A 26,911-nucleotide genomic window follows, 5' to 3' on the forward strand; every position below is an offset into this window, starting at 1 on the left:
AGAACAGGGACATGGGGAACCTGAAGGTCTGCAGTCAGAGACTGGATGGAGTTTATTACAGCAGGGAAGGGCTGTGTGTGGTAGGGCTGGGGGTGGGGCAGGGGGTGCACCTTTGACTATCCTCATGTTCTGCAGCTGATGCACATAATGGATATGTGAAAGGGAAAGCTCACATTTTGGACCCTGGTCAGCTTTCCAGTATCCCTCTGCCCCCTAAGCTTGGCAGGTTGACAGAACAGATGCCTGGTATTCTGTGTGTTGTGTAAGAGGGGGCAACAGAGCTCAGGGCCCTGTGCCAGCCACACAAGGATCCACCTCACCCCTCTGGGTGGAGGAGTGGCAAGAATGTGTGTGTGTGTGTGTGTGTGTGTGTGAGTGCTGTCATCCACTAATCATAAACAGTACTGAAGACCACTGCAGAGAGGTTCAAAGCATGGAATATGTCTGCAGTCATTACACCACTGCTCCTGGGAGGGGATTGTGGTAATGTATGACAGAATATCAGATTCAAGGAATATGGTTTAATGTGTTGAAGCACATTGAATGTAACAACCTGTATCAGTTATTGCCACTCTCATATATGCACATTCATGCACACATTGCACACTATATTTCACACTATAAATACTTAAAAGTATGTGTATAAAATTACAAATACCCCCACTGGGGTTCATATTTCAGCATCAGGAAATTTATGTAAAGCAGCCAATTCAAACACTGAGTACAGGACTAAGAGAGCGGTCAGGGAATTCCTGCAGAGCACAGACACTTGGAACAGTGGATTTTTCTACTCACTGTTTTTACTGGATCGTAGGAGAACTAATCAATCCACAGGGACATATAATATATAAACTTTACTCAGTGACCTGCTTTGGTACTGAAATGTTAAAATTACACAAGGGAGAGAAGCAGGGTTGGGCACATTGCCCCACTCTCACATGTTCTCAATAAATATGGTTTTATTAAATAAGAAAAGTGGTTTCTTTACAGCAAAAGGAAGGATTTCAAGATCCTGAAAGGTCAGAGGTACAAAAGAAGAATCTCTCTTTCGGCACTCATCAGCCCACAACCTTCTCTCTTCCTCACTGTTGCACAATGAATTATGGGTATTTCTAAGTGGGTTTTTCTACGGGTACATCTCTTTGAATTACTCTGATTCAAAGAAAAGTATCTTTAAAAAGTACTGAAAACAATTTCCTCTACATTTCCAATGTCTTTTGGGGTTGATGTCATGTTACATACCCTAACCACACAGAGCTACTTCTCCTAAAGTGACCAGAGTTAGGTCGCAGCAGAAATGATGAAGATACTTTAGTGGAATATTGTGGTACATAGTCTGGACTGAAGGTGGAGTTGCAGCTACTATTAATATACTTTAACTTAATTACAATCAATTTGTCAAGGTTTACAGGGCAGCAAGTGTTCAGGTGTGCAGGGGTTAGGAAGAGTGCACTGAAGTCAGTGTAATACATAAATAGTTCTCAAATCATTTGAGCACAAAGAACACCGTACCCTCCAGCACAGAGCTTTGCTGTCATAAGGAGAACAGCCTTGATGGATTGCATAAAGAGGAAATGAAACAGAGAAGAAACAGTACAAGGAAGAAGCAGTTAATGTCAACTTCCCCCCCTCCTCCCCCGGAGATCTCAAGGTCAGTGCTGAGTTGTCTTCTCGGGGGGGCAGGGGTTGCGTGAATGTCCATGTAACTGGAAGCAGGGGTGGAGGACATGGGATAGTGGGAATGACTATTTAAATCAATTGAAATTCTCTCAACTAAATGCCTAAAGTATGATTATTAGGTCCTGGCATATTACACTGTCCCAGTCCATGAGATTTGAGGCACCAGGATACCTTTTGGTTCTCAGTTCTGTACCTCTGTGTTCTAGACTTCATCCACCCCTTTAACCTGTAGCCAAATCCTAGCAGCCTGATTTTATAGGAAAAACATTTGGCAGAAAAATAGTTAACAGAGCTTTGGCCCCCATCCTGCTATGTATCAACTCTCAGATGCCTTTTTGGTGACAGTTCCTCCCTGGTAAATTATTACCTTCCTTCTGTGGTAAATTATTAGACCTGCTAACCTGATAAATTGTTTTGATTCATTTATAGTTGACTAATAGATTCTCTCCCTGGTAGACCAATAGACCCCCTCCATCATATATCTCTTACTGGTCAATTGGTAGACTGCCATCCTGGTATATTGTTGGGGTCCCTCTCTGTTAGATTGGTAGACTCCCTCCATGATAGATGGGGAGGATCACCCATGGTTGATTATATCAGTTCCTCTCAAGTACACTGACAGACTCCCTTCCTGGTGGATTGGCAGAGTCACTCTGCGATAGATTTATAGGGATTCTTAACATATTGGTAGAATCTTTCTCGTAACATTGTTAGTTGTGTTACTGGACCATGTGAGGATGTGTACAGCAAATGATGAATGGAGGGAGGGGTCTTAGTCCTTCCACATGGCTACTGTGAGAGAGCAGAATCTGAGCTGCAGCGTCACAAAGGTAACAGTGCTTGGACAGGACCAAGAAGCTGTCCATCAACCCATGGAGTGCGGAATCTCTCCAAGGGAGGGTTCTGAAAGGATGCTGGCCTCCGATTTCCCTCCTGCCCCCTTGCATCATGGGAATGAGAATGGCTCTAGAGGGGCGGGAACTAATGGCAACCGCAGGCCCTCACGACCATGTTGCGGTACTTCTTGAGGATGACATTGGAGCTGTCATCGAAGTAGAGGACGGAGATAGCATGGAGCTGGGTGGGAGCACAGCAGGGCTTGGGCACTGTCTCAGGGTTTATGAAGTGCACCTGTGGATGGGACAGACACAGGAAGTGGCAAACAGAAAATACCACAGGAATCATCACACAAGATAAAAAAGATACAGCAAATAGGAGGTTTACTGAAGATTCTCACCAGCGTCTGCACAATGGCATGATTGGTTGCGTTCATGTAGGAGTTGAGAGGAAAGGCACATTCACCCTCACAGTAGTATGCAGCATAGCCCTCCGGCGCAATTATCCAATCCTGAGAGTCATGAGACATGTGAGCATTTTTCATGTGATCTCCAATGCAACAGTTCACTGTCTCTTCTTCAAACCACATACATTTCCATGATATTTCATGATATTTCCAGCGACAATTCATTTTTGATTTCTGCCATTGTTGTATGGATTAGTCCATGAGTAATGAATAGATTTCTACCTTACAGTGGCAGAAACTGGCAAACAGTGCAACAGAAATGAAACTAAGCTAGGTGATTGCATAGCAGCAGCAGCAGGGGCAGTGTGGAAATCACCATTAGCAACAATGGAAAACCACTTTATTTCTTAAACCTTTTTTTAACCGCATGAAAATTACCGCTTGGCAGAAGCATGCTATGCTGTACAGCTCCAGATTCAATTATCTGAGCAGGATGAATGTCTCAGCAACCTCACTCTGCTGCTGAGCCACTGACTTCATTAGGCATCGTTAAACTGTCTCAGTTTACGATGCAGCTGCTGCCCATAAAGTAATCGCATGAGTAACTGCTCTAAACATAATTTGACTGCCTTGTACAAATAGCAGAGGTCCATAATACGGAAAGGAGCTTTTGCAATATGGCCCTACCTGGCTTGTTTTAGAGTAACTGTTGCTGATGAAGAAGAGAGAGGGCTACATCAGTATATACAGATGGAGGAGAGGGGACAAAAAGGGCGGTAGCAAAGGAAAAAGAGAACAAGGGGTAGACTGGTTATAGATTGGGGGAGAAACAGGCAGAGTTAGAGAGAGGGGGAGTATCTTAATATTTGTATTATTGGCTTCTGAACTTCTCAGTAATTATTGTTTATGTTTTGGAAATATGCACTTATTGTATATCATGCTAATAAAGCACTTTAAATTGATTTTAACTGAGTGAGAGGGAGACAGAGGGAGGAAGAACAATTGAATGGGATTGAAAGAGTGGGATTGTGGAAGGACAAAGAGAAAAGCTGAAGCCAGAAGCACAGTGAAAGAGAGGAAGAAGAAAGTGAGGATTGAGGGAAAATGGATGTGTGGGTCAGCACCTGCCAGCCCAGGTCCCTGAAGCTGACATACAGTTCATGCTTCTTGCAGGCCTGTTTCTGGTCAGAGCTGTTTTCTGGAAGTCAAGGGGAACAGAGACAGGGGAGGGGGTGTTTGCGTGAGAGAGAACAACTACACATGTGACACAGTCTGAGAGAGTACATTACACAATTAATACATCACAGCGCATAAAAGACAGTTACTCCCTAAGTGTGATCCCCCCCCCCCCCCCCCCCCCCCCCCCCCCCACACCACCACCACCTCAATATGGGATTGTTGATGGCACCTTGACTCTGTCACAAAAAAACAGGTCAGTGGATGTTTCAAGGGGCTTGTTTGATCTGGTGATGTTTTGATTGGCTAACCGTGTCCCATCTGAGATCTCTTTTTTCAGTGACAATTCAGTTGACTCCTTCCTACTGGAAGCCCACAGGAAATTAACTCAACTCTGATTGGAGGTCATTATGAAATGTGTTCCATAAACAAAATCCAGATGGAACCATTCCACACATTTGTGTGTATTGTTAATCTCTTGTGCATTGCTGCATAATCAAAGCCATCACTGTATAGACCACAAATAGTCTTTTCTTGGCTGTTATGGTTTTATATATAAACAAAAGGAGGAAGTGATGCAAAACAGAAGTATTAAAGATAACTGTTGTAGTCCCTACATAAACAATGAGAGTTGTGATTGCTTTGAGAAATACGATAGTCTTCTTGTGAAAACAATTTATAAATTTTACATTGTAAAATGGTGGTTCTACACAGGGTTTAAGGTTTAAAAGGGTCATTCCACGAAGGTTAAAGTGGTTTAAAGTTTAAAAGTGTGGTTCTGTGAAGCATTTAAAGTTTAAAAGTGTGGTTTCATGAGGGGTTTAAAGTTTAAAGGGTTGTACCATGAAGCACTTATAATTTTAAATGGGGGTTTCATGAAGGTTTTGAAATTAAAAGGGTACTTCTGGACTGTACTTTTAAAGGTTTAAAAAGGTGGAGATAAGCAGGGTTTAAAGGGAGGGAGGTTTAAGGCTTGGTCTAAAGTTTAAAAGAGTGGATCAAAGCTATTTTGAAGTTTAAAAGGGTGGGTCTGGGCTGGGTTTAAAATTTAAATTGGTGGCTCTTGGCTGAGGTTCGCCATTCAAATTGGAGGTTTTGGATCTGGAAAGTGGAGTCTTCGGACCTTAGTCATCATAGGGTGCAGTAGCACGCTGAAGAGACAGATGTGCTATATTGATACAGAGCTGCCATTTCCCCATTCCCTCCCTGCTGTCTCTTTGTGAGCTCCATTCGTAACTCAATAGAGTTAAGTGGACCTTAATGGAGCTGAACATCCACATTAGAAATTTTCCTGTTAACCCTACAGCTGTAGACTTTGGCACAGAAATGTGTTTACTGATGTGATTCTGAGGCCCCCTAATGGCCTGTCTTGGTACCTGCAATGTTAGCTGCTTTAATAGCCTCCTGGCCCTTTGGATTCTTGGATCGGTTGGAGTTGCGCTTATTATTGTTTGTGGAACGGATGCTGCGAATGTGGACCTCAGTGGCTTTGAAGAAGGCCACCATGAAGGGCTGTTTGTTCTGAGGCCCGCTCCGGCCGACCAGCCCCGCCACCCTAGGGTTCAAACTCTGACCTGCAGAGGGAGACAGTCAGACAAAATGTGCACTGTTCAGTTCCAGCTCATCCACAAGGCATTGTGGTAATTCACCAAGACAGCAGTGGTGACCAAATCTCATCCTGCGCAATATACTCCTTTGTGCTGATGACAAAAAAGCCTTTCACTGAAAACAGCAGTGTGACAAGCAGGCAAAGTGAGCTACAACAAGGATGTGTGTAAGTGTTTTCCCACGCTGTATGTGCTTGTGTGTGTGCATTTATGTGTGTGTGTGTGTGTGTGTGTGTGTGTGTGTGTAATTGTGTGTGCCTGCATGCATGCGTGCATCCGTGCATGCATGATCTCCTCACTGATGAGTTTTTTGTATTATCGTAGCACATATTTGAAAATGTGGTTTTTCACTTGTTCTTTTGAGCATTCTATAATCTGAAAATCTTTGAAGAAGAGACACACAGAGCAGAGCTGCCAGGGGCTCAGTCAGGTGCCCACTTGCCATTTTCAGGTGTATTCCCCATAATCTGATATAGTAAGAGAACAAAGGAACATGTTGTTAATACCCCTGGTAAAGGAAAGAGAAGTTTTGGAGATGTATCCCACTTGGGCTTGCTCATACATGCCCCCCAATCCTGTTTATCCCAACATGAAAGGAGGAACTCCTTACATTTCCCACAGAACACCCAAAGTGTAATACCCTCAAGCGGTTCCTGGGCTTCCCCCCAACAACAAAAAGAGAAAAGTTGCTGGCAATATGCTAAACCAGATGAAATAAAGACCTGCATTCTCCTATTTCTGCATGTGTGTATGATGGAGATACACAAGCTCTGCGAAGAAGAAAGAGGTGTCTGATGATGCACCTGTTGTGAGCTGTGGTAAGCAGATGTAGCCTCAGGTAACCCCCTCTCACACCCCCACAATGCATTCCCAACAGACAAAATCTTCCGCTTTGTGACTGATTAATTCAGACTTGCTCATTTAATCAAATGATCACATGCTTTGAGCATTTCTCGCTACAGGATCTCTGCTCGGTGTATTCCCTGCACATTCAGCTACCAAGCCAACTGGTTAATTAATGATGTAATTAACAGATAACTGTCTCACTCACTAGATCAAATCTATCTGAAGGAGCAACCCAGATCCTTCAATCAAAAAACCATCCCAGACTAAATCCCCACTCACCGACCACATTTTCCAGGGCCACCTGCAGGCCAAAGTTCCGGCTTGGGTTCAGAACCCAGTGGTTACTGGTTGCAGTGATGTCAAACACTAGCCATCCTTCCTCTGCAGCCCAGATAATTCGCTTGTCCAGGAGGAAGAGGTCTGATTCCCTGGAATGCAAATACAGACACCAACACAGGTAGAGGAGTTCAAAACTTCTTTGTTCACTGGGTTCTTAAGAAACATGAAACTGCTCATTGCATGCGTATAATTTACACACTCACACACACATACACTCACACACTAACACAAACACATATAAGCAAATGGCACAGAACACCCAGACAGAATCTCCATCACTAAAGTATTGTGACATACATGAAGGGTGTTTCTGCGGTGACCCAAATGCAAAACGACAAATAAAATGTGGAAGAGACTGACATCTGAATGACCACTGAGACAGTAGCCAGGAACAGAGAAGACCACTGAAGAAATGACATCAGTTGGTGTGCAAGCGTGGAACATAAAGAGGGTAAGTTTCGACTGCTGAGGGTATGAAACTGTACCATTTATTAAAGTGATTTTGTTGATGAGTAAGGTCATAAACCAGCGACAGCTTGTCAGTCAATGAAAGCCACACAGTAAATCTACTTAATGAAAGAGTGCTGACTTGAGATACTGAAGTATCACTTATCAAGGGATCAGCATTCCCAGACATGGCCACAGTGTGATCTCAGCTGCTCAGGCAGAGCCCATAGACAACACCCCACTCTAACACCTAATGTCTGGAGGCCTCTGGTAGTGTGTGACAGTCTTGTTGTCTTGTCATCTGAATCGGAGCCATGGTTGTCCCCCCAAAAAAACAGAGTTTTATTTTACCATGACACAGCCCCACTGTTTCTAGAATGCAGCATCAATATCGGCACACTGCCCTCGAGCATTGTAAGAGTGACAGCAGAACAAAGGCGAAGCTTGTCTGGGATGGCACTCACCACATCTCATTTTCCTAACAGATCAAAGCCACGGTCCCTACAAAGGGGTCAGCCAAGTTCCATAGACAGTGTACATCTGTCTAATGGCCACATGCAGTTCTATCTATATGACTGCACTATAATGAATACATCCGGTACCATCCATGCTGACAAAAAGACAAGAAAACAAGAGGCCACAAGAAGAACAGAATACCAAGATCTGGGATGGAGTTTGAAGCAGAGGAAACAGGTAACAGAGAGATATATCACACACATGCACACACACACACAAATACAGACAAACACATGCACATGCACCCACATACACAAAAACACATACATGCACATACACACACACACATATCGTACATACACACACCCCACTAAACACACTCACACATTCACAAACATGCACACATACACACAGATACAGAGAAGGACGCACCAGATTTGCACACAATCAGACATGCAGAACTTAACTGATCAAAAAAGGCATGAATCCCTAAACGTCGATAAAGCTTTCAAAGCTGAGGTGGAGATAAAGAAGAAGAGGAAGAAGAAGAAGCAGCAGATGAAAAGAGCGAGTGAAGTGGAGTAATGCAGACAGGGTCAATACAAGCAGGAGCTCAGATGAGGAAACAGTGGGACGCTGGGGAGCACTTCATCTCCCTAATTGACAACAACAGCTTTGTGAAGGGCTGCTGATTTCATAGCCGGCGAGTAACTCCACCAAAGCTCTCTGTCAGAAGTGTTACCCCCTCTGGTAAAGTGTTACCCAGAGGGGGCAACACTTTACATCCAGGGGACGTCTCTCAGATCCTCTCCCTGTCTAGCCCTTCCACCTCACAAACCTCTCCCTGACATTCCTCAAAATGTCAGGCAGCCTTCCCTGATGTTGCAGCAACATCATCACACAACAGCAACAAGTTAGCTTTGCAGGACATTGCGATATCAAATGTGCCTCATCTGTAATCACCAAATTATACACTGACATTAACTGCTCAAAAGGTTTGTTGTTGTTCATTCATTATTCAGATGTAGAGTGCTGAAGTGCTGAAGAGAGGTAGCTTTGTGTGGGTCACAGTTCTTTCAGATTCACCAAACACACCAAATACAAGTCTGTTTCAAAGTATTGCTGCTGATGGCAAATGATTGAGAAAATAAGAACATTAACCATGTTTCTTCCTTCCTAAAATAACAGAAAAAGACAAGACAAGAAAGACAAAAATTCCCCCAGAAAGAAAAACAAAGACTTTATTTGTAATATGACTCCTATTGCGTTGTGTGAAACAAGACACCTTCTCATCCTGGGAAGCAAGTTGGTCTGATTTTGACATTTGTGGTAGATCAAAAGGTTCCTTTGCTTTCTCAGCAATCAAACATCGCAGTGCATGAAATTAGCCACCAGAAGCATACAGATTTGCATACAAACCATCTTCTGGGCTATTCGATAAAAAAAAAAACATAAATGATCCCAAATAAATCCAGCATCATATTACAATAAAGTGACCTCTAGATTCAATCAAATTTTACCTACTGTAATAAAAAGAGTTCTGTGATTCATCTGAAGCGGGACATGTTGCCTCACCTGTCAGAATGCTCCTGCAGCACCTGGTAGAGGTTGATGTAGAAGGTCTCGTTCTCTAAGTGCTCGTGGACGTAGTCCTTATAGATGCGAAACTCAGCAGCTGTCACAGCCTCTCCCTCTGGGATTCGGGACAGATCGAAGCGGAACTCTCTGTGGTGCCTCCGGACAGGTAGGAACTCCTTATCGTGCTCCACTGAGACGGGGGGGAAGGAATAGAAAGAGGGACACCCTGTCATCACGTAACGGAACACACAACAGTGGAGAGAACTGACACCTCCTGCACAAGTGCTCTTGATGGTGCTGAAATCACTATGCGTAACCATCGTTAAGGTTTCTGATATGATTGACCCCATCAAGAGTGAACTGTTATCACTCCAAAAAAAAGCCTTATGGTCCTCAGGTATCTAACTGAGGAAGAAAGAAAGAAAAATACTTCGTGTCTTTTTCAGCATTCAAATTGGCTGGTCTGACTCTCATCTGGCTTTTATAAGGCCTGTTTTCATTAATAAGTGGGACTGGCAATGAACAATGTGTCCATACTTAAGCCTATAATGTTCAGTAAGTCATTTACATGTTAGGGGGTTTTGCATTTAATTACCTCGCTAAGGGATGCCACAGCATTGCTCACTCCAAGTTGAAATCCACAGATGCAGACACCAGTTTCTGTCTCTTCCAACATATTGCTGGAAAGCATCCACGGGGAGTAATTCTTTACAATTCTCCCTTTTTTGCAGATTGTCCTGTACTAAATGGCCAGAGCTGTTTTTGCACTGTAAACATGTCCTGTTGAAAAGGTCAGCCATATACAGTACAGGATCAGAACAATTTATTATGCAATTAACAGTCTTTTGTGGGATATACAATTAGTCTCCCTCTCTTTCTCTTGCCGGATCCTGCTCTCTATCGGCCTCCCCTTGTTTCTCCTTCACACTTGTCTCGTTTTCATTGACATGTATCCAGCTGCCTTGGTGGCCATGTTACTCTACTCATGTCTCAGTATCCTCATTTTACCTCACTCTAAAACTCTCTTTCTCTGCCTCACTTTCTTGACCTCTCTCTCTCTTTCTCTTTCTTTCTCTATCTCTCTCTCTCTCTGTACATCTTTAGATTTGTATCTCTCTCTTTGTTTCATAGAAGTAGTAAGACACAAAGCCTATGCTGTCCAGGCCAGGAAGGAGGCACAAAGATGTGAATCGGAAAACTTTTTCAACCGGCCGTACGATTGCAGAAGGGGTGTCCGTTCTTCCGCTATCCCGAGTTTCATTCAAATTCCATTTCCACTCAAAGTTACCGACTGCACCTACCAGGACACTGGACATTTCTGCCGCCATCTTCTCCAGTGTGAAACAACCAAGCCCTTTCAACAACCACCTCCTCTACGATTTTATTCATTGAGAATGGCACTGCCACACTCCGTACACACATATCGCTGTATGTACCGGGTTTAGCGGGGAGTTCTTTTACTGCATCTTCTCAGCTACACCAATTCCAGGATGTATCCGCCTATGCTAATTGTCTCAATATGCTTCACAATGACTGTTTTTGTGAGACTCAACAAAAGGCAGTGTTTTTTATCTCATTTACCAGGATTCATGAGAAACACATGCGGTAAGGTGCACACTGTCCAACGAAAGTTGGAAAAACCCTGAGAACTGCACACCAGTTGTTCTAGCAAATTTAATACTGTCAGGAATGTGTTGGAACCATGTTGAAACACAGTAAGTTGAGATTTTTTCTAGCTATAATATCCTCTGATGGAATGACAGGAAAATTTGGACATAAACACATTTAGATGGCAGGCATGCTTATATGACAGCTATGAACGAGTTACAATTATAGATTTTTATTTTATTTAAAATGGTTCTTCTGCAGTTAAGTCCTCCTCCAACATCAAGGTAAACAGAGTTTTTCTGTAGATCAAAGCCTGCCAGGGATGGACATGTGTTTAAAATCTTCTAAACATCCCAGCCACATTTCTGCTTCTTATTTAGATTTGAGCTCAATGACATTTTCTGTGTTTTTCTGTTGTTTCTTCTCACAGGCTACAGTCTAGCAGGTGCATTCTGTGATTTTTCCTCATTATTCATTTCTTATGGTCCTAATAAACAGAATAGAGCAGAACTTTTTTGCTATTCTGGGCAATTTTCTGCACATTCTCAACTACAACTACATTCTGATTTCTTTACTACACAAGGACAAATTACATAAACACACACTACATTACCTTAAACACTATTAAAACAGCCTCCTAAATGCCGAAGTTGGCAAGGCACTTGCATCAAGCCCTGTGGCCCAGGGTCAAGCCCAGTGGTGTCAGCCGACAGTCATCAGCCAGGGTCAGTATGTCACCAGGGTCTCCAATTGGTGCTCATTTCACTGTTGTGCCCCATTAGACTCACTGCACAGATTCATCGCACAGTACAGTGCTACTGTACAACTGCAAAGGATAAGCCCAATGTGCATTTGGTGATTCCACAACATGTATTGCAAAAATGGGAAAAGCTAGAAAAAATACCACTCAGACAATCAGCTAAATATACAACTGAGTGGGCGTTTGCTGTCTGGAAAGAGAAAACCTGATCACAGCTGTGGAACCAATCCCATTATACCCCTTCTTATTGCCCCTGTATCCCCCCTCCCACACTCTCTGCAATACTAGTCCATTCCAGCCTTAGTCGTGTGTTCACACTGATGTTATAGATGCATCTTCTACACTATTCTGAATGGAGCTGGGCTGCTGCACTTCAGTGAGGTCCAGCTTTAAGCATTAAGAGAGACATTGTTAATACCACTGTCCACTAGACTGGGGGACCTTTTGCCAACTGACACCAGGGTGGTGATGTCATTGTCTGTCATCAGTGAGCCCCTGCCATGTGTCAACTACTGAATAACCAAAGCAGCAGAGCTACAGTTTCAAAGCTAGACCTCTTTGATCCCCAGTCACCCACTGAGGTCTGAAAGTCTGAGACATACAAAAATTAGCACGGTAATGTCCCTGGACGCTTTCTGTGTCATGCTGGAGACACCAGCTGCAGTGGTCTGTGTGATCAGTCTGGCAGGGAGGGGGACCTCAATCAGGGCCTGATCATCAAGTCTCCTCTCTGAAGCCTACAGGGTAACAGGCCCAGTCAGCCTTTGTCAAATAAGTACGGTTGGGCAGGCCAGTGAATCAACTGCTTTCAAATCCCCACCACTCAAACCACATCTCCACAGCTTCCTGCCTTCAAAAAAAGGAGAAAACCAGTGAGACACATTTCCATTGATCTCAACACCAGTTCCCCCAGTCCGGGTGTGGGGTGTGGGGTGTGGGGGGTCTCAACGTGAAACCACTCACTCTGGGTTTGGATTTGAGATACGCACATGTGCTGACCACAACAAAGACGTATGAAAGCTCCTCCTGAAAGTCCTGCAGCAGCAACACAAACATACTCAAAAGGCTGGGCTCTCTGCAGGGTGGTAACAAGGAGGAGCCCTGCCCTCAAACTACCCATCACCCCAAGTTCCACGCCTACCATAATCTCTAACTTGAACAAATCATTTCCAGCATCCTGCTGAGAGTACCTCACCATCCCCATTTCTCAGACACATGTTCATTCCAAGTTCCCCTGCATGAGCTGTCCTAGATATCCTCTACAGCCTGGTGGTTGCCCACCCGAGAAAGGAGGCTATCCACCCCAGTCAAGTACCTAACCCCCACAACTTGGCACCCACTGTCTCCAGACAAGCAGTTACCCTCCCAAACCTAGTGGTTACCCTTCTCAACCCAGCAGCTACTCTCCTAAGGTTGACTACAGAGACTGTAATTTGCTTTCTTTGTCATGTCAATGTAGAGCAATTAGGACAAGCATAGAGTTTATCTGCACAATCCCCTTGTCTTGTATTAGCTTCTACCTAAAACTCAAACATACATGGCTAGCAATAAAACCATGTACTCATGCTGTGTATGTTACGTAATTACTGGTATTGTTGGATGGCAGGTTGTTTACATGTTACCTACATGACCAGACTGTTAGGCCACACTCTGCCACCTTCACACTCTTCACACTAAACAAAGCATTGCTACATACAATGTCCCCCCAACTTAAGGGGATAGCAGTATGAACGTGGGTCGTTGCATTATGGCAGCCAAAAATTACAAGTGTCACAACTGCAGCATTTTGGGAAAGGCAAGGAAGAGGTGGAGGATAATGACGCAAGGAAGGGGGCAATTGACTCAGTTGTGGCATTGTGGTATTTTGGTTGAAGAAACAGAAACTCCTACCCAGACTGCTTAAATCTAAGGTGGGGCTCTGCCGTCATACCCCTGAGGTTCTATATAAATATACAGCTGCAAAAATGAATAAAATGTCAGCTAAACATGTCAGCCTGGATAGGGGTGTTTGCTAAGCACATAAATAATGCAATAATGGTTAGTACATTATGAGTACTTTTAACCAGACTAAGCTGCAAACTCAGTCTATACTATTTAAACCAAGCGCCAACAGCCAGGATCAGCCATTAGGCTACACTTCCTGCTGGTGAATCAACTTCTACAGCCTTCAGACAATACTTGATTGGGTTGCTGGCATTTGTGAGAGCCCCTTTTCCAAAAGCTCCGCATCGAAATGCCTTGGACATCTTTAACTAACATGGTGGCATTTGTGTTTATGGAGGTTTCCGCACACCATGTAATGTCATTCAAAACGCCTGCCCTCAGAAGAACAGGATGTCTCTGTAGCAGCTGGAGACTTCGCTCTTTGGGCACATGCAGTCCACAAGCTGCAGAGTTCTACAATGACATCATAACCCTGTGATGTATTTATGTTGTTTTAGTGTCTCACAGCGCATGTTGGCTTCGAGGGGGGATGACCAAGGCTGAGCTTAAGTGCACACTGCACTCTGCCAGCCATTTGTTTGACCGTAATTACACGACTGGAGAGGAACCAGGGCGGTTTAAGATGCTGTAATTGCTCATAAGCATTTGGTGCGTTTACATTGGGGAACATTCACCTTGGCAATCTACATTTCACTATCCACACTTCTCCCAGCCCTGTCAGAGTTTAACATTTTAACTTGCCCTTTATGCCCAGGAACAAGATTTAGACTGGGGTGGGAATCTCTGACACAGGAATGCAACCCTTAAACCATGCTCAATATGCCTCACCTACCTCTTTCAGCCCGTGTAGAGAAAGTTTGGCGAGTGACACCAGACTGTATATAGGTGTCATATAACCCAGTGTCCAATGGTTCTGCCTTATTTGCTACTGCTGTTGCTAGGCAGAATTATTGCTTTGGAATGGACCAGAATTGTCTAATTTGGCAGCTGTTACGGCCATGGCCTCAACCCCATCTGAAAGACATGGGAGTTTCTATACAAATACTTTCAACCTCCACCCACCCACCACCCAAGATGGCATGGTCTCCACACATGATTTTTATTTCATTGAAGAGCGTACCGTTTATTTGGTTTAATTAAAGGATTAAAAGCAGGCCTCCAAAGTAGACTGCTTTTGAAAGCAGGAGACAGCACTGCAGCTGCTTTCGCACTGCAGCTGAAGCAGCCCCTCAGCTACTCCATGTTTTATTCCTCTTAACTATATCTACACTTAACTACATGTATACTCAGCTACGTCTATACTCTCACATCCTCTCACTTTTCAACAGCTGAAGGAGTCCTCTGCCTTGCCTGGATCGACATTTTACCCTTCAGTGTAACTTCAGGAAAAATATTCAAAAACTGGTGAAAAACAGTTCTGGAGTTCTGCAGTCATACTTACTACAGATAATTAATGTCACTATAAAAACTCCAAGTCTTCACATTTAATTTATGTAATAACAGCTTTAATGTTTTAACAAACAGGCCAACATTGCACGTTACACTATGGCAGGGTTATGTGTGAGCTAGGATGCTTCTCTCACGTGACATCTCCGCCCATTGTTCACAGTCTGCTATTGACACATACATTCAGTCCACTGTGAGGAAATCTGGCCATATTTTTTAGATGCAGTTCTGTTTCATTGACTTGCTGAAGCTTTAATGTCATTCTCTCTCTCTAGAAATCTATTTCTTGTTTTAACAGCAGCACAGCTGGTCCCAGGTTTGCTATTCTCACGTGTGAATTCAGGGAAGTCTCAGCATTTTTACTTGTGATATTCCCCCTGTTCCATCCCCATGAGCGAGGAGCCCAACACTTGGGCCCTCTCCCTGCCCCCAGGCCTCTGGGCGAAATCCACGCCGACACCTAGCACGTTCTCCAGCCACAGAGGAGATGATTTTTTTTGTAACCTTTATACATTGACTAATGTTGGTAACACATTGCAATAAGTGATTCCTCATACACCCTTCATGAAACAACCAATCCAACCACATTAAGTAAAAGAAGTTTTAGACATTTCCTTGAGATTGACAGGTTGTTTTTTCTACTGGTCAGATTATTTTTACCACAAAAGAAGAGTGGCAAAGTAAACTTTGCACCTCCTTTTGCACAAATCTCTTCCAGAATGTTCTTGCAGGAGCTTATTACCACCAAGTTAATCTTAGATGTTAGCAAGGTTTTGTAAACAGCAGAAAATATTAAGCACTGAGCAGTAAAAAGATTGGGTTAGTAATGAGATTATATAAGATAAAAATCCCATCCAAGCCCTTCTTATTGTCTCTTGAATGTGCTCTTTGGAACAGACATATTTTCAGCAATTTCATTTCACAGGAAAACCCTTTTACTGGGTGAGCAGGGAGTAAGATAATGAGTGAAGGGGACTACACACTCCTGTTTGAAAAATGGATTTTGTCCATGTCCTTTGAAGGACTCCCCTTTTAACTCTGAAAAACACTTGACAAAGATATCCCTCTGAAGAGAGGATACTCTGAGTACAGATGAACAACCAAGCCACCGTATGTTCGTCAGTATGAAATATTACTTTTCTTTCTTGAAGGTGCAACACTTGTGTGGACTTAGACACTGCTAAATCTGAGAAGTCTGAAAAAGACAAGGCCCCCAGACAGAGGCCTGACAAGACCCTATCTAAACACCCACCCATAAACATAACTGCGTGAGTGCACTCAGCCGTGAGCCCAGCCTTGCGATGCGATGAGGCCAGCAGGGTGGGGACGGGTGGAAAAGAGGAGGTTAAGGTTCTGTACACAGCTGCTCTGGACTGGCGAGGCGGAGGCACATCTGCGTCGGCCTCTTGCAGTGTCCCAGGGGCCGCCTGCGGAGCGCTGGAATGTAGGACAGCCCCGTCCAAGGAGCAAGTGTGCAACAAGGCTGCAGCTGCGCAGGCCAACTGCCCACTCCAGTGGGGGCGCCATTAAATCTCACATACAGACGTACACTCACACACACACATACACACACACACTCACACATACACACACACACACACACACAAACATACAGGCACACATACAGACACACATGCAGGCAGATACACCTATACATGCACATGTATATACTCACACACAAACACACACATGCATGCAGGCACACACATACACAAACTCCTCCCTTTGCAGACTCCTACACTATTGTATTAAGTGCTGCCACATGCATTGGTCTGTTTTACACACCTTTTTCTCACATTGCCATTTCTGGAGGACCCTACAAAAGAAGTCCTTTCTAACAGGTCCTTTGAAGTAGAGTTTCTACATTGAACAGCTTTACAATACTTTCCACTATTTTGCCATGATCAGTTATTCACCTGGATCTCTGCCTCTCTGTGTTGGGTTGGGGGTCTAGCCACTTTTGACCTCACAGAACATTACAGTAAAGACTCTGAATGGTGAATGTACGTGTGTGTGTGTGTGTGTGTGTGTCTGTGTATGTGTGTGTGTGTGTGTAACAAAAGACTTTCGCAAAATGAGGTTCTATTATGTATAGTAAATTGTCCAATTAGATAATTTCCACATTAACAAACACATGCAGGACCCTCTAAACAGAATGATCCATTGTTTCATCGCCCTGACTCACTTTCTGTGTTCACTCCCACTGCTCGAAATGCACAAGCTAGACCCAGCCACATACCTGCAGTCCCCTTCACTATGGAAAATGGATTACACCTTCTGAACAGCACTGACTGCTCTGAAGCATTTGCCAGCTGCAGTTGCACACATCAAAAGCAATGTAGCATTTCCAGTCAACAATTAAAATGCATGGATCGTTTTACGTCACCGTTTCTTTCAATCATTAGTGTCTTTGTTTAAAGTTAAATCCGTACAAGTTACATTATCATGTCACTCAGAAGTCATGAAAAACCAAAACAGTTTTTTTTTTTAATATAACTACTTTGTCTTTAATTACAAGACATATTGCAGAGCTGTGGGCCTCAGATAGATCACATACCAATGCCTGCAAAAAAAGCCCTGTTCAGTGTCATACGCTCTTGTTTCCTAACTGGAGCAAGTTAAATCCAGAGTCCACAACACATGCTACAAGGCAAAGCAGTACCAACCAAGGCAATGTTTTTATAGAGCATCTTTGAAGTAATCTATTTTGGAGAAAAGGCAGTCAGAGCAATAAAAACCTGAATGATGCCATAGTTTCCACTGGGTAGAGAACAACTGATGAATAACCCACCGTTTGCTGCCTAAATATCTGCATACTGCCACCAGGATGGGAATGACTTCATTCAATGTCTCAGATCCTCTAGGTACCTGTCTTCAGATTGGTTGAGAGTCAGGTCTCACTAGAAGCTGACGTTTGCCGAAAGGAAGTGCCTAAATATTGTGTGTAGCACACATAGGGGGGGGGATCATTGCCTGGCCTAGAATGACCCATCCTCATTCAGGGCACTTTATCTTTATCTTTCTGCAGTTTCCCATCTAAATGCCTAAACCTTATTCTTCACACACATTTAAAACAGCCAGTGCTTTCCACACTCAAGCCTTCCTAGTGGAGTTCCTTTACTCAAGTGCCCAACGGAAATATCCCTGCCTGGTTATTAACCCAACAACCCTCTGGCCACAAAATCCAATGTCCTCCTGTTCCACTGGTCAGCCCCCAGGTGGGCGGCCCCCAGTTGCTGTCCACGTTAGCGGTTCATATTGACGTTGGCAGGAAAGCCACCCCAACGCTCATAGGGGTCTCATGTCTGTTGTTTCACCGTGGTGAAACCAGGGCTGCAGTGCCGTATCCAAGGGAAATACAAAAAGGATTTAATTTTATAATGCAATCATGTTAGAGGAAGTCCCCCCTCCACCATTGCTCACAGCCAGGCACACAGAAAACGGAAAATGCAGAGGAAGGATCAGTGTTGCTGCATCTTCGCACACACAAGCATGCAGGCGCACATCCACACGCAAGCATGTAGGCGCACGCACACATGCAAGCATACAGGCACACACACATACAAAGATACAAACACATGCACTCACGTTCACACCTTTCTTCCTCTGTTATTTCTGGGTTTAAAAGACAGACACGCGCCAGGATTAAGGGTGAAAAATGAATTTTTGAAGCAGCATAACACGGAATTTTCTTCTCGTGCCTTAAGCAGATTTCTTTCATAAAGTGTAACTTCAAACGGACAGTTAACCAATTTCCCTTCAGCTACGAGATGGTCAAATAATACTAGAGCAGCAAACATCTTTTCCCCATCTGAGATGTTTTAACGAAAGAGGAGACTGCCGTAGTGCCGGCCACTAGCTCGCTGTCTGCGTGTGTTGGTGCCTCCCTTAATTTAAGCGGGAGAGCGCAGCTGCCGTGCGACAGACGCGCTTTGGAACATGTACAGTAGACTGGCGAAATCGCCACACACTCGGACACATCCATACGCATATGTTTTCTACAACCGTAAACATTCTCTGCTTTTACAACTACCTACACTGACAAAAACAAAACGCATTTTCGTTAGAAAAAAGATTAAGTTGACGACGTGAAATTTTGGAAGTTTACGTAACTAACTTGCAACAAAGACTGCAAGTTATATCACCTGTCGGTCATTTACAAGGAAGTTCGAACAAATATTATTATTAAACAAAAAAAACTATCATTATTTTATATATGCTAAGAGAGAGGGAGCAATCAAAACGTGTTACTCAAACACAAGGATTAATTTGTATGCAACATCAGCACTGATTGATCGTCGTGGGACTCGAGGGCATGTCGTGACCGGAGAAATTATTTTGATTTTAAACTTAAGGGGAAAAAAACATTCTCCCTATATATATGTGTGTGTGTGTGCATTTATGCATTTTTGTTACATTATTTGGCTCCTGGAAAACATCCTTTCCCGCGGTGTTCAGTTTTTCCCTTATACTTATTAAGATGTGTTAAACTGTGATCGCTGAAAAAGTATAGTTGGAAAAAGATGGGAGTTGGGAAGGCATGCGTAAGTGTTCAACATATAATAAGATATCTGAGAGACAGTGCAGGTACATACCCAGATTTACAAAGCTCATGACCATGTCGGCATCGTTGAGGAAGTTGTTGTCTTGCAGAGTTGCGATCGGGGGTCCCTGCGTTGTGAAGAATTGTTTGAATGGGTACGAGTAGCCCTCTTCGTCTCCTTCGGTGGACATAGCATTGTACAAGTCCAGCATGAACATCGGGGCTGCGTTGTGTTTCCCGTGGAGATGCGGCCGGGGCCGGTGCGGGAGTCCCAGGATGGACAGAATCTCGCGCTGCATCTCTCTGCGCTCCTGGCTCTTTAGACGTCGGTGGATGAAACTGGAGTGCACGTCATTGTGCAAAGTGAAATTCGTGAAAACTGTTTCAGTCAATACACAGTAACACCAAACGAGCACTAGCGCTGGAGCAAATGGATTCGAATGTAAATTCATGGCCGATGAGTAGCGCAGTAAAGTATATATGGATAGCCTACTAATATCCCATAACAATGTATTCAACAGCCACCGATCAGACTGACAACAAAGTGGTAAATGTGTAGACTCAACCAGCTCAGTGTGTTTATGATGAGCATACTGTGGGAAAGGTGTCTTTGTCGATGCATTTGTTCGTTATTTTACATCCAGAGTAGTGTCTGAGTATCCACTTTCCCGTGAAGTTGTTTCAAGACGCTCTCGTTGTTCTTTCCAGAACTGCTTCTCACGCACACCCTCGTCATCTCTTCCACGAGGCTTGCTCTCCTCGTACAGACAGCAACCTTTTAAGCTCTCTATCTGTAGGGAGGGGTAGGACGCAGCCGTGAGTGCCACTGACCGAGACGCAAAGGCTTCAAAGTGTGGAGCTTGTAACGACAATGAGGTGAAGAGCCTGAGGTGGGCGAGATACAGGTTTTCTCTCGTGACGTGTTCGCTCTTCTCTCTATGCAGTGGGATGGGTGGAGACGCCGTCTTTAAACGCGTTCAAAAATACCTGTCGTCTTAATTACCCATCTAGACGCTTCCTTTGTCTGCAGGCAATGCCGGTGACTGTTTCAACTTGTGCTGACTGTTTCGTTATTGATGTAGGCGAAGCAACTAATGCCTTCACGGGGTTTGATTGATTAGGTGGATTAGCTGAGCCTTGGGAGGGAGCAATTACGCCAACAGAAAAAAGACAGGGCGACTTAAATTAATTCACTGTAGTTAGACAACTTTAATCAGTACTTGAAAAGATCTTGCAGATAAGTACAGGTTTGCTAACAGGATTACGGAGGATGATGTAATTGTTTGGAAACTGCGTAGCTCGCTATATCACGCGTCTCTCTCCCGTGCCTGCCCTTCGATTGTTTTGTTTAATTTATCGGCCTATCATTAATGAGTAGAGTCGCCCAGCCCTATGTTATAGATGGATTCGACTTTCCTAGCTGTCTGAGCACGGTGCATCTACGCCTAGTAGGCCTGTTCAGTGTTTGGCAAATACAACAATGGAAAGTTCTCCTGATGCATTTGTGAAGCCAGGTTTTTCTGGGATGACAGAGATAAGGTACCTTGCCCAAAGGTAAAGCAGCAGTGTCCCGTTCCAACCCACAACCAGAAGCAGGACAGCCCAGTGCTTTGAACAATTCATTACATGTTTCATAACAAACAATACATAATGTATGTTATTTGTTTGTTTGGCAGCCATCCTTATAGGGTACATAAATAGCTAGCATTATGCATTATCCTTTCCTACAATTGTATATTTAAGTAAAGCAATGCTGGTTAAGCTTCTAACTTAAGGGTAAAATTTCCCATCTCACTTATGGTACCCTGAACCCCATTTTGAACTTGTAGCTTTCAGGCTACGCACCCAACCACCAGTCCACACTGTTTGATGCAGGTTTGAACAGGGCTTTTGAATGAAAACTTCTTCCAGACGCATCAGCGCACAGTAATGTGATCATAGGAGTGGAGCCCCCAGCACTAGTTTATGCAAACTCTCACACAAGAGACATAAACAGTTTGTGAGCCCGTTAATGAAGCTTCCAAAATGAGTATGTAGCACAGAGACAGTCACTCATGCACAAGCAAAATGTAGGTAATGGTAACATTAATGCACCGCACTGAGCCGGGCTGTGGGCACGGATTTAAACGTTTCCTCAGCACTCTTATCAAATGTGAATGTTTTCTTTAAATCGTGATGTAAATGATGATGATGGGGAACATGTTTGTCTTGACACTGTGACTAGCATGTGCATGCTCACAGAGGAGGAATAGTTAGGGGACCAGAGATTGTGGAGCAAAGAGGGCTGGGAGGGAACATTGGCGTTAATGACAGCCTGCAAGTTAGCGGATGCTGTCCTTGTTGCTGCATAGCAGGCCAGCACCAGAGTTTGGAATCTCATGCAAGCCATGACCACTAGCCAATGGAGGAAGGTGAGCAGAGGTGAGACAGGACCATTTTGGTGGGTTACAGACAAGCTGAGCCACAGCATTCTGGATAAGTTATAAATAAGAGAGGCACATGCGGGGAGACCAACAAGTAAAGAGTTACTGCAGTCCAAATGGGAAAGTAAGAGGGTCTGGACCTGGAGCTGGGCTGAGTAGGAGGTGAGAAATTAATGGATTCTACAGATGTTGCAGAGAAAAGAAATATGGAATCAGATACACACGGGGCAACATAAATGCACAATTTTTTTATTGTGACCAAATAATTGATTGATTGATTACATCTATTTAGTGGCTGTCACAGTGCTGACAGTATTTTGCTGCTCCTTCACCGTCTGGAAAACCAAACATCTCTTTACGGCCATATCTCTGTACCTCTGTCCAGGGTACTAACCCAGATATCAGGTATAGTGAAGATGAAGTCTCTAGTGAAGTCGGGTGATACTGCTGCCTAGTATAGATCCAGCACGTATTCTTTGCACTCAAAAAACTAAACAATACAAATCTCAGAATACCACCTCTACCTATTGTGCAACCTAGACAAATTCCAAATTCAATATCCACCCTTCCTGATCCAATTACAGTCTACAGAAGGGCCATGTTTAAAGGAAAAATGTCTCCAAGTCATTTTCCGGAATGTGGGGTCTGGTTTGTGTTTTTTTTCCTAGGTTTTTTTCACATCTCCACCTGCAAACCTTAATAGCTCTGCTCTGAGAATAAACAAACTCACACATGCATGCACACTCATACACATGTTCACACACATGCATATGCTCACACATGTGCTCACATACATACACTCAGATGCACATGTGCATACACACACATACGCTCTCTCTCTCTCTCTCTCTCTCTCTCTCTCTGATACACACACACACTTTCTCTCTCTCTCTCCATCATGTTCCCTTTTCTTTCAGACCTGCTGGAAAATATACATTAATACCTCAAACAGACCACTGCATTAGCATGACTCACATGTACAGTTCTGCTCTGCCCTGCCAGTTGAAATAAGACCCAGCTGCCTTGTGTTCACATGAAGCACATTCACCCCTGACCCTGTGATTTACATGATCAGCCACTGCAGTGAAGGGCAGCTGGATATTCATTTCAGGTGTTGCCTTAAATGCTGCAGGCTGAGCTCATGTGGAGGGTGACAGCAGGTGAGTAATGTCACAGAGGATACAGTAAAGAGTTTCTTCTGCTCTTTTACTCTGACCCTTAAACAAAGTGATGTGAGGTTAAAGGTCACATTCCTCCCTGTCTATATTTTCCGCACTGCCTGACTGTGCTCTGAAAGCAATACTCCGCACTCTACTCTGTTAGACACCCAGGCAGGTGGAGCCAAGTGTCTGATGTCACCATCCCTTTGTGACAATGCCCTGCCTACCAGTGGCAGATGCATGAGACACAGCTGTTTCGATGCCCTGCGGATTTCAACCACTCTGTTTGCTTGTCTCCTTCATTTAAACACAGCCCCCGTTCAGTAAGGGTTCATTAAACAATCAGGAGCAGAAGGTTGTCAGGGAAAACCTTGAAACTACAGAAAACACACACACATTACGAAACTCAAATGCATCACACTGAAAGACATTTTAGTGTATTTTATCCCATGTATTTTGCTGTTGGATTCTGCTCCTTTGACAGTAACATCTGATGTAGAAAACAGCCTAAATTTGGCTCTTGATCTTCCTGCTTTCATGAAAGGGGACTTTCTGACCTTGTATTTTTCTGTGTGATGTCAGTTTGATCTGTGGCAGCTGAAAATACTGAAGATTATGATAGTTGCTCTATGAAGGATTGATGATGATGAGGATCAGTGATGGCAGATATAATGGCCTCTTCCTCTAACCTATCTCGAGGCAGATTTGAACGTGGCCATGTTCTTAGGGTAGTCTTTCCACTCATGGCCTGCTGTAGTTTACACACAGATTAAGGCAAGCAGCTCCAGGTTAATTACATTTACATTATATTTGCTTAGCAGACACTCTTATCAAGCAATTTATCATCTTATACTGCTTACACCTAATCCATTTATACGGTTGAATATGTACTGAGACAATTAAGGTTATGAAGCTTTCCTTGTACAACAGCAGTGGCCCCCTGGGTATCGAACTAGCCATCTTTGGGTTATAAACCGTGCACCTTACAATTATGCCACACTGCTGCCTAGTACAGTTGGCTACCTAGTACCAGTAAAAAAACCTGAAGGAAAATCTGTTTCTTTTATATTAGAAAGGAAAAACAAAACTAAGGAAATGTTTTGTACCCATAACAGATCATGGGCTGTTGGCCAACAGCTGACTAGCAGTTACATCTGGCTCAAGAAAAAGCTTCTTTTTACTGGCACAGAAGACAAATGAGATGCTTGTCATAAGCATCTGATGAATTGTATAATTATGATTATCATTACTATTAAAAATAATTACTGTCATCATGATTACAAAATCTTTCAGCAGTTTGTCACATGAACAATTGATAGTGATGCAATGTATCTTGCACCAGAGCATAAAAGCTGGAGCTCACATGAGATGTCCGCTGCTCCAACCACTACACTACGTGTTGCCCTGAAAGCTCTACAAAACATAAAGACTTTATCCTCTCTGTTTCTAATGCACAGCTTCAGCTGCATGGTTCCACATCTGAGCTCACGAATGTCTGCTTTTTCTCCTTCTCCTACATTTTCCTCCATCAAAGCGTTCCCTCTGTAGCCCCTCAGTGCTGGGACAGTCCTGGAATTTCAGGGCTCTGCGGTGGTATGGCCGGAGGGTAGCAAAGGACCTGAAAATGTTTTGAGGGTCCTAGGTTTAAAGCCAGCAGTCTCAACTGCACTGCAGAGCTCTGGCCAAGCAGCTGCAAATAAACCTTAATTAGAAGCAGTTGTGACATATTTTAGAAATTAAAACTGCTTCCTGATTTGCAGGACAACGCCACTGTCACATTGTGTTTCACAGAAAACAAACATGTTCAGGATTCAAAGGCGGCTGTTGGATGCGTGTTTGTGTATGTGTGTATGCCTGTGAATGGGACAGCACATTTGTGGATGTCTCTGCATATGTGAGTATGCATGTTACAGTCATACATACAAGTAACATCCATTTCTGAATCCTTAGAGAGCAATAACAACAACATACATCTATAGCAGATATCTTCCCTGACATAAAATTAGTTGGACTGATGTAACTATAATAATAACTGATAATATTACTTCAGACTGTCTTTGTAAGAAGAGGATATCAAGGTCACAATGTGCTTAAAGTGTATCCACCCATCAGATCAATCAAGCATTCTTGCTTTTGGATTGCAGCCCCTTAGTTGTCCAATTGCCCAGTTACAATATTACCTTAATGTGGTCTTAATATAATTTTTAAAAGCGTTTTCCTGCCATGTGCATCAGACTGTGTTTTACATGTCAGATTCCCACAGGGGTCACGTTATTCCACCAAACGCATTCGTTTACATCTGAACCTGATCAAAATGTGACAGACAGCAGTGGGTCCCAGTAATGGATAGTTCTGTAATTGTAAAAAGAATGCAAACAGAGGTTTCAGACTCCCATTCATCTTCAATCTCTTATGGTAACGTTATTACTGAAATAGGGCAATGCTTTACAGGCTTATAAGCTGCTTTACTATATGACATATCTGTCTTTTGGACAGGCTAAGACAAACCAACAGAAAAATAGACCAATAGAAAATCCCTGCAAATGCCATTAGTCACTGTCTTGTGGAAAGAGATGCTGCAGGAGGTGCTAATGTGGCCTCATGTAGCCCAATGAGGTGCTACGTGCCCTGCAGCTTGGGGAAAATCTTTTAACTTACATCAGTCCTATGCTGACACCATTCCAGGCAGAGAGAACAGGTGTACTCTACATATATCTGCTCGACAAGGGAGGATCTTTGCAGCAAATGTTTTCTTTCCTTATCATCTTGTTAGGTTTACAGGAACAAAACATGGCTGCAATATTTACACAATTTCCTTTTCATTTCCTGATGATGATTTGTGAATCATATACAGCAGTGAGTTTAATCATTTGTGCTTGAGTATTTCTTACCTTATGTCTGTGTTAGACTCAAGGGCTACATGTTCTAATTGAATTAATGTCATTTGTAATTAAACTATGTTCTATGCCTATCCTGGAACTTGGAAAAAAAACACACAGGATGGTGGCATCAATTTAACCCTGACATTCAGCTTTCTCAAGTAAGCTGCATCATTGTGATGTGTCATGTGGTGGTCTGGTTTCAAAGACATTTCTTGGAGTGCAAAAAATAGTTGCTGGGAAGGCCTCCAGCTGTATGCCCTGAGCCCTCAAGCTGAAATAACTTCCTAACTATAAATAGGTGTCATTTTGATGAAGGCTATAAAATAACTCACAAACATTCAAAATAATTGAAGGAAGCAATCCATAGAAGAGTGTAATGTTTCCAATGTGTGCAGACCTCATGCCTAGAAAAAAGCCACTTTTGCATGATTCCACATCAAACAGCTGTAGAGCACATGGACTGTGCTGCTAAAAGCTGTGAATTCAGCATTCTGAAATTAAAATGCTCTCAAGATTCTAGTACTTACTGAATACTTAAAGGGTCCACAGCGGCAGACGATCCTTGGTCAATCTTTTACCATATCATAGAAGTATAACCCAACTGTGTAAAATAGCACACATTGTTTATTTTCCATAGCTGATACCGGGTCACTGTCTTTTTTGTTTATTTTTCTCAGCTCTCCATTTGTTTTTCTATTTCTGTTGGCCCTTCTCTGGAGTTCCACAGCATTGTGAACCCAGTCAAACACAACTGCTTTTCGTGTTGGTGAAAA

The 26,911-nt window shown here is 43.4% G+C and overlaps 1 protein-coding gene across 1 annotated transcript; it reads right to left on the minus strand.

Annotated features, from left to right (window-relative positions):
• Window positions 1–2,661: 2,661 nt before the first annotated feature.
• LOC118779023 (bone morphogenetic protein 7-like) lies at window positions 2,662–20,125 on the minus strand. Its single transcript, XM_036530846.1, has 7 exons — window positions 19,726–20,125; window positions 9,370–9,562; window positions 6,832–6,980; window positions 5,476–5,673; window positions 4,048–4,121; window positions 2,918–3,028; window positions 2,662–2,811 (listed from the first exon to the last, which is right to left on the minus strand). Exons 1-7 carry the CDS (start codon window positions 20,123–20,125, stop codon window positions 2,662–2,664), a joined length of 1,275 nt encoding a protein of 424 aa, XP_036386739.1.
• Window positions 20,126–26,911: the final 6,786 nt, after the last annotated feature.

This window comes from Megalops cyprinoides, chromosome 6 (assembly GCF_013368585.1).
Source record: "Megalops cyprinoides isolate fMegCyp1 chromosome 6, fMegCyp1.pri, whole genome shotgun sequence".
NCBI lineage: Eukaryota > Metazoa > Chordata > Actinopteri > Elopiformes > Megalopidae > Megalops > Megalops cyprinoides.

Excerpts from the sequence above, each read along its gene's own strand:
- LOC118779023 (XM_036530846.1), bottom strand. The coding sequence starts at position 20,125 with ATGAATTTACATTCGAATCCATTTGCTCCAGCGCTAGTGCTCGTTTGG. Across the intron at positions 3,029-4,047 it reads TCAGGGACCTGGGCTGGCAG|GATTGGATAATTGCGCCGGA; the intron begins GTGCTGACCCAC and ends CATGACTCTCAG. Across the intron at positions 2,812-2,917 it reads ATGCCATTGTGCAGACGCTG|GTGCACTTCATAAACCCTGA; the intron begins GTGAGAATCTTC and ends TCCCATCCACAG.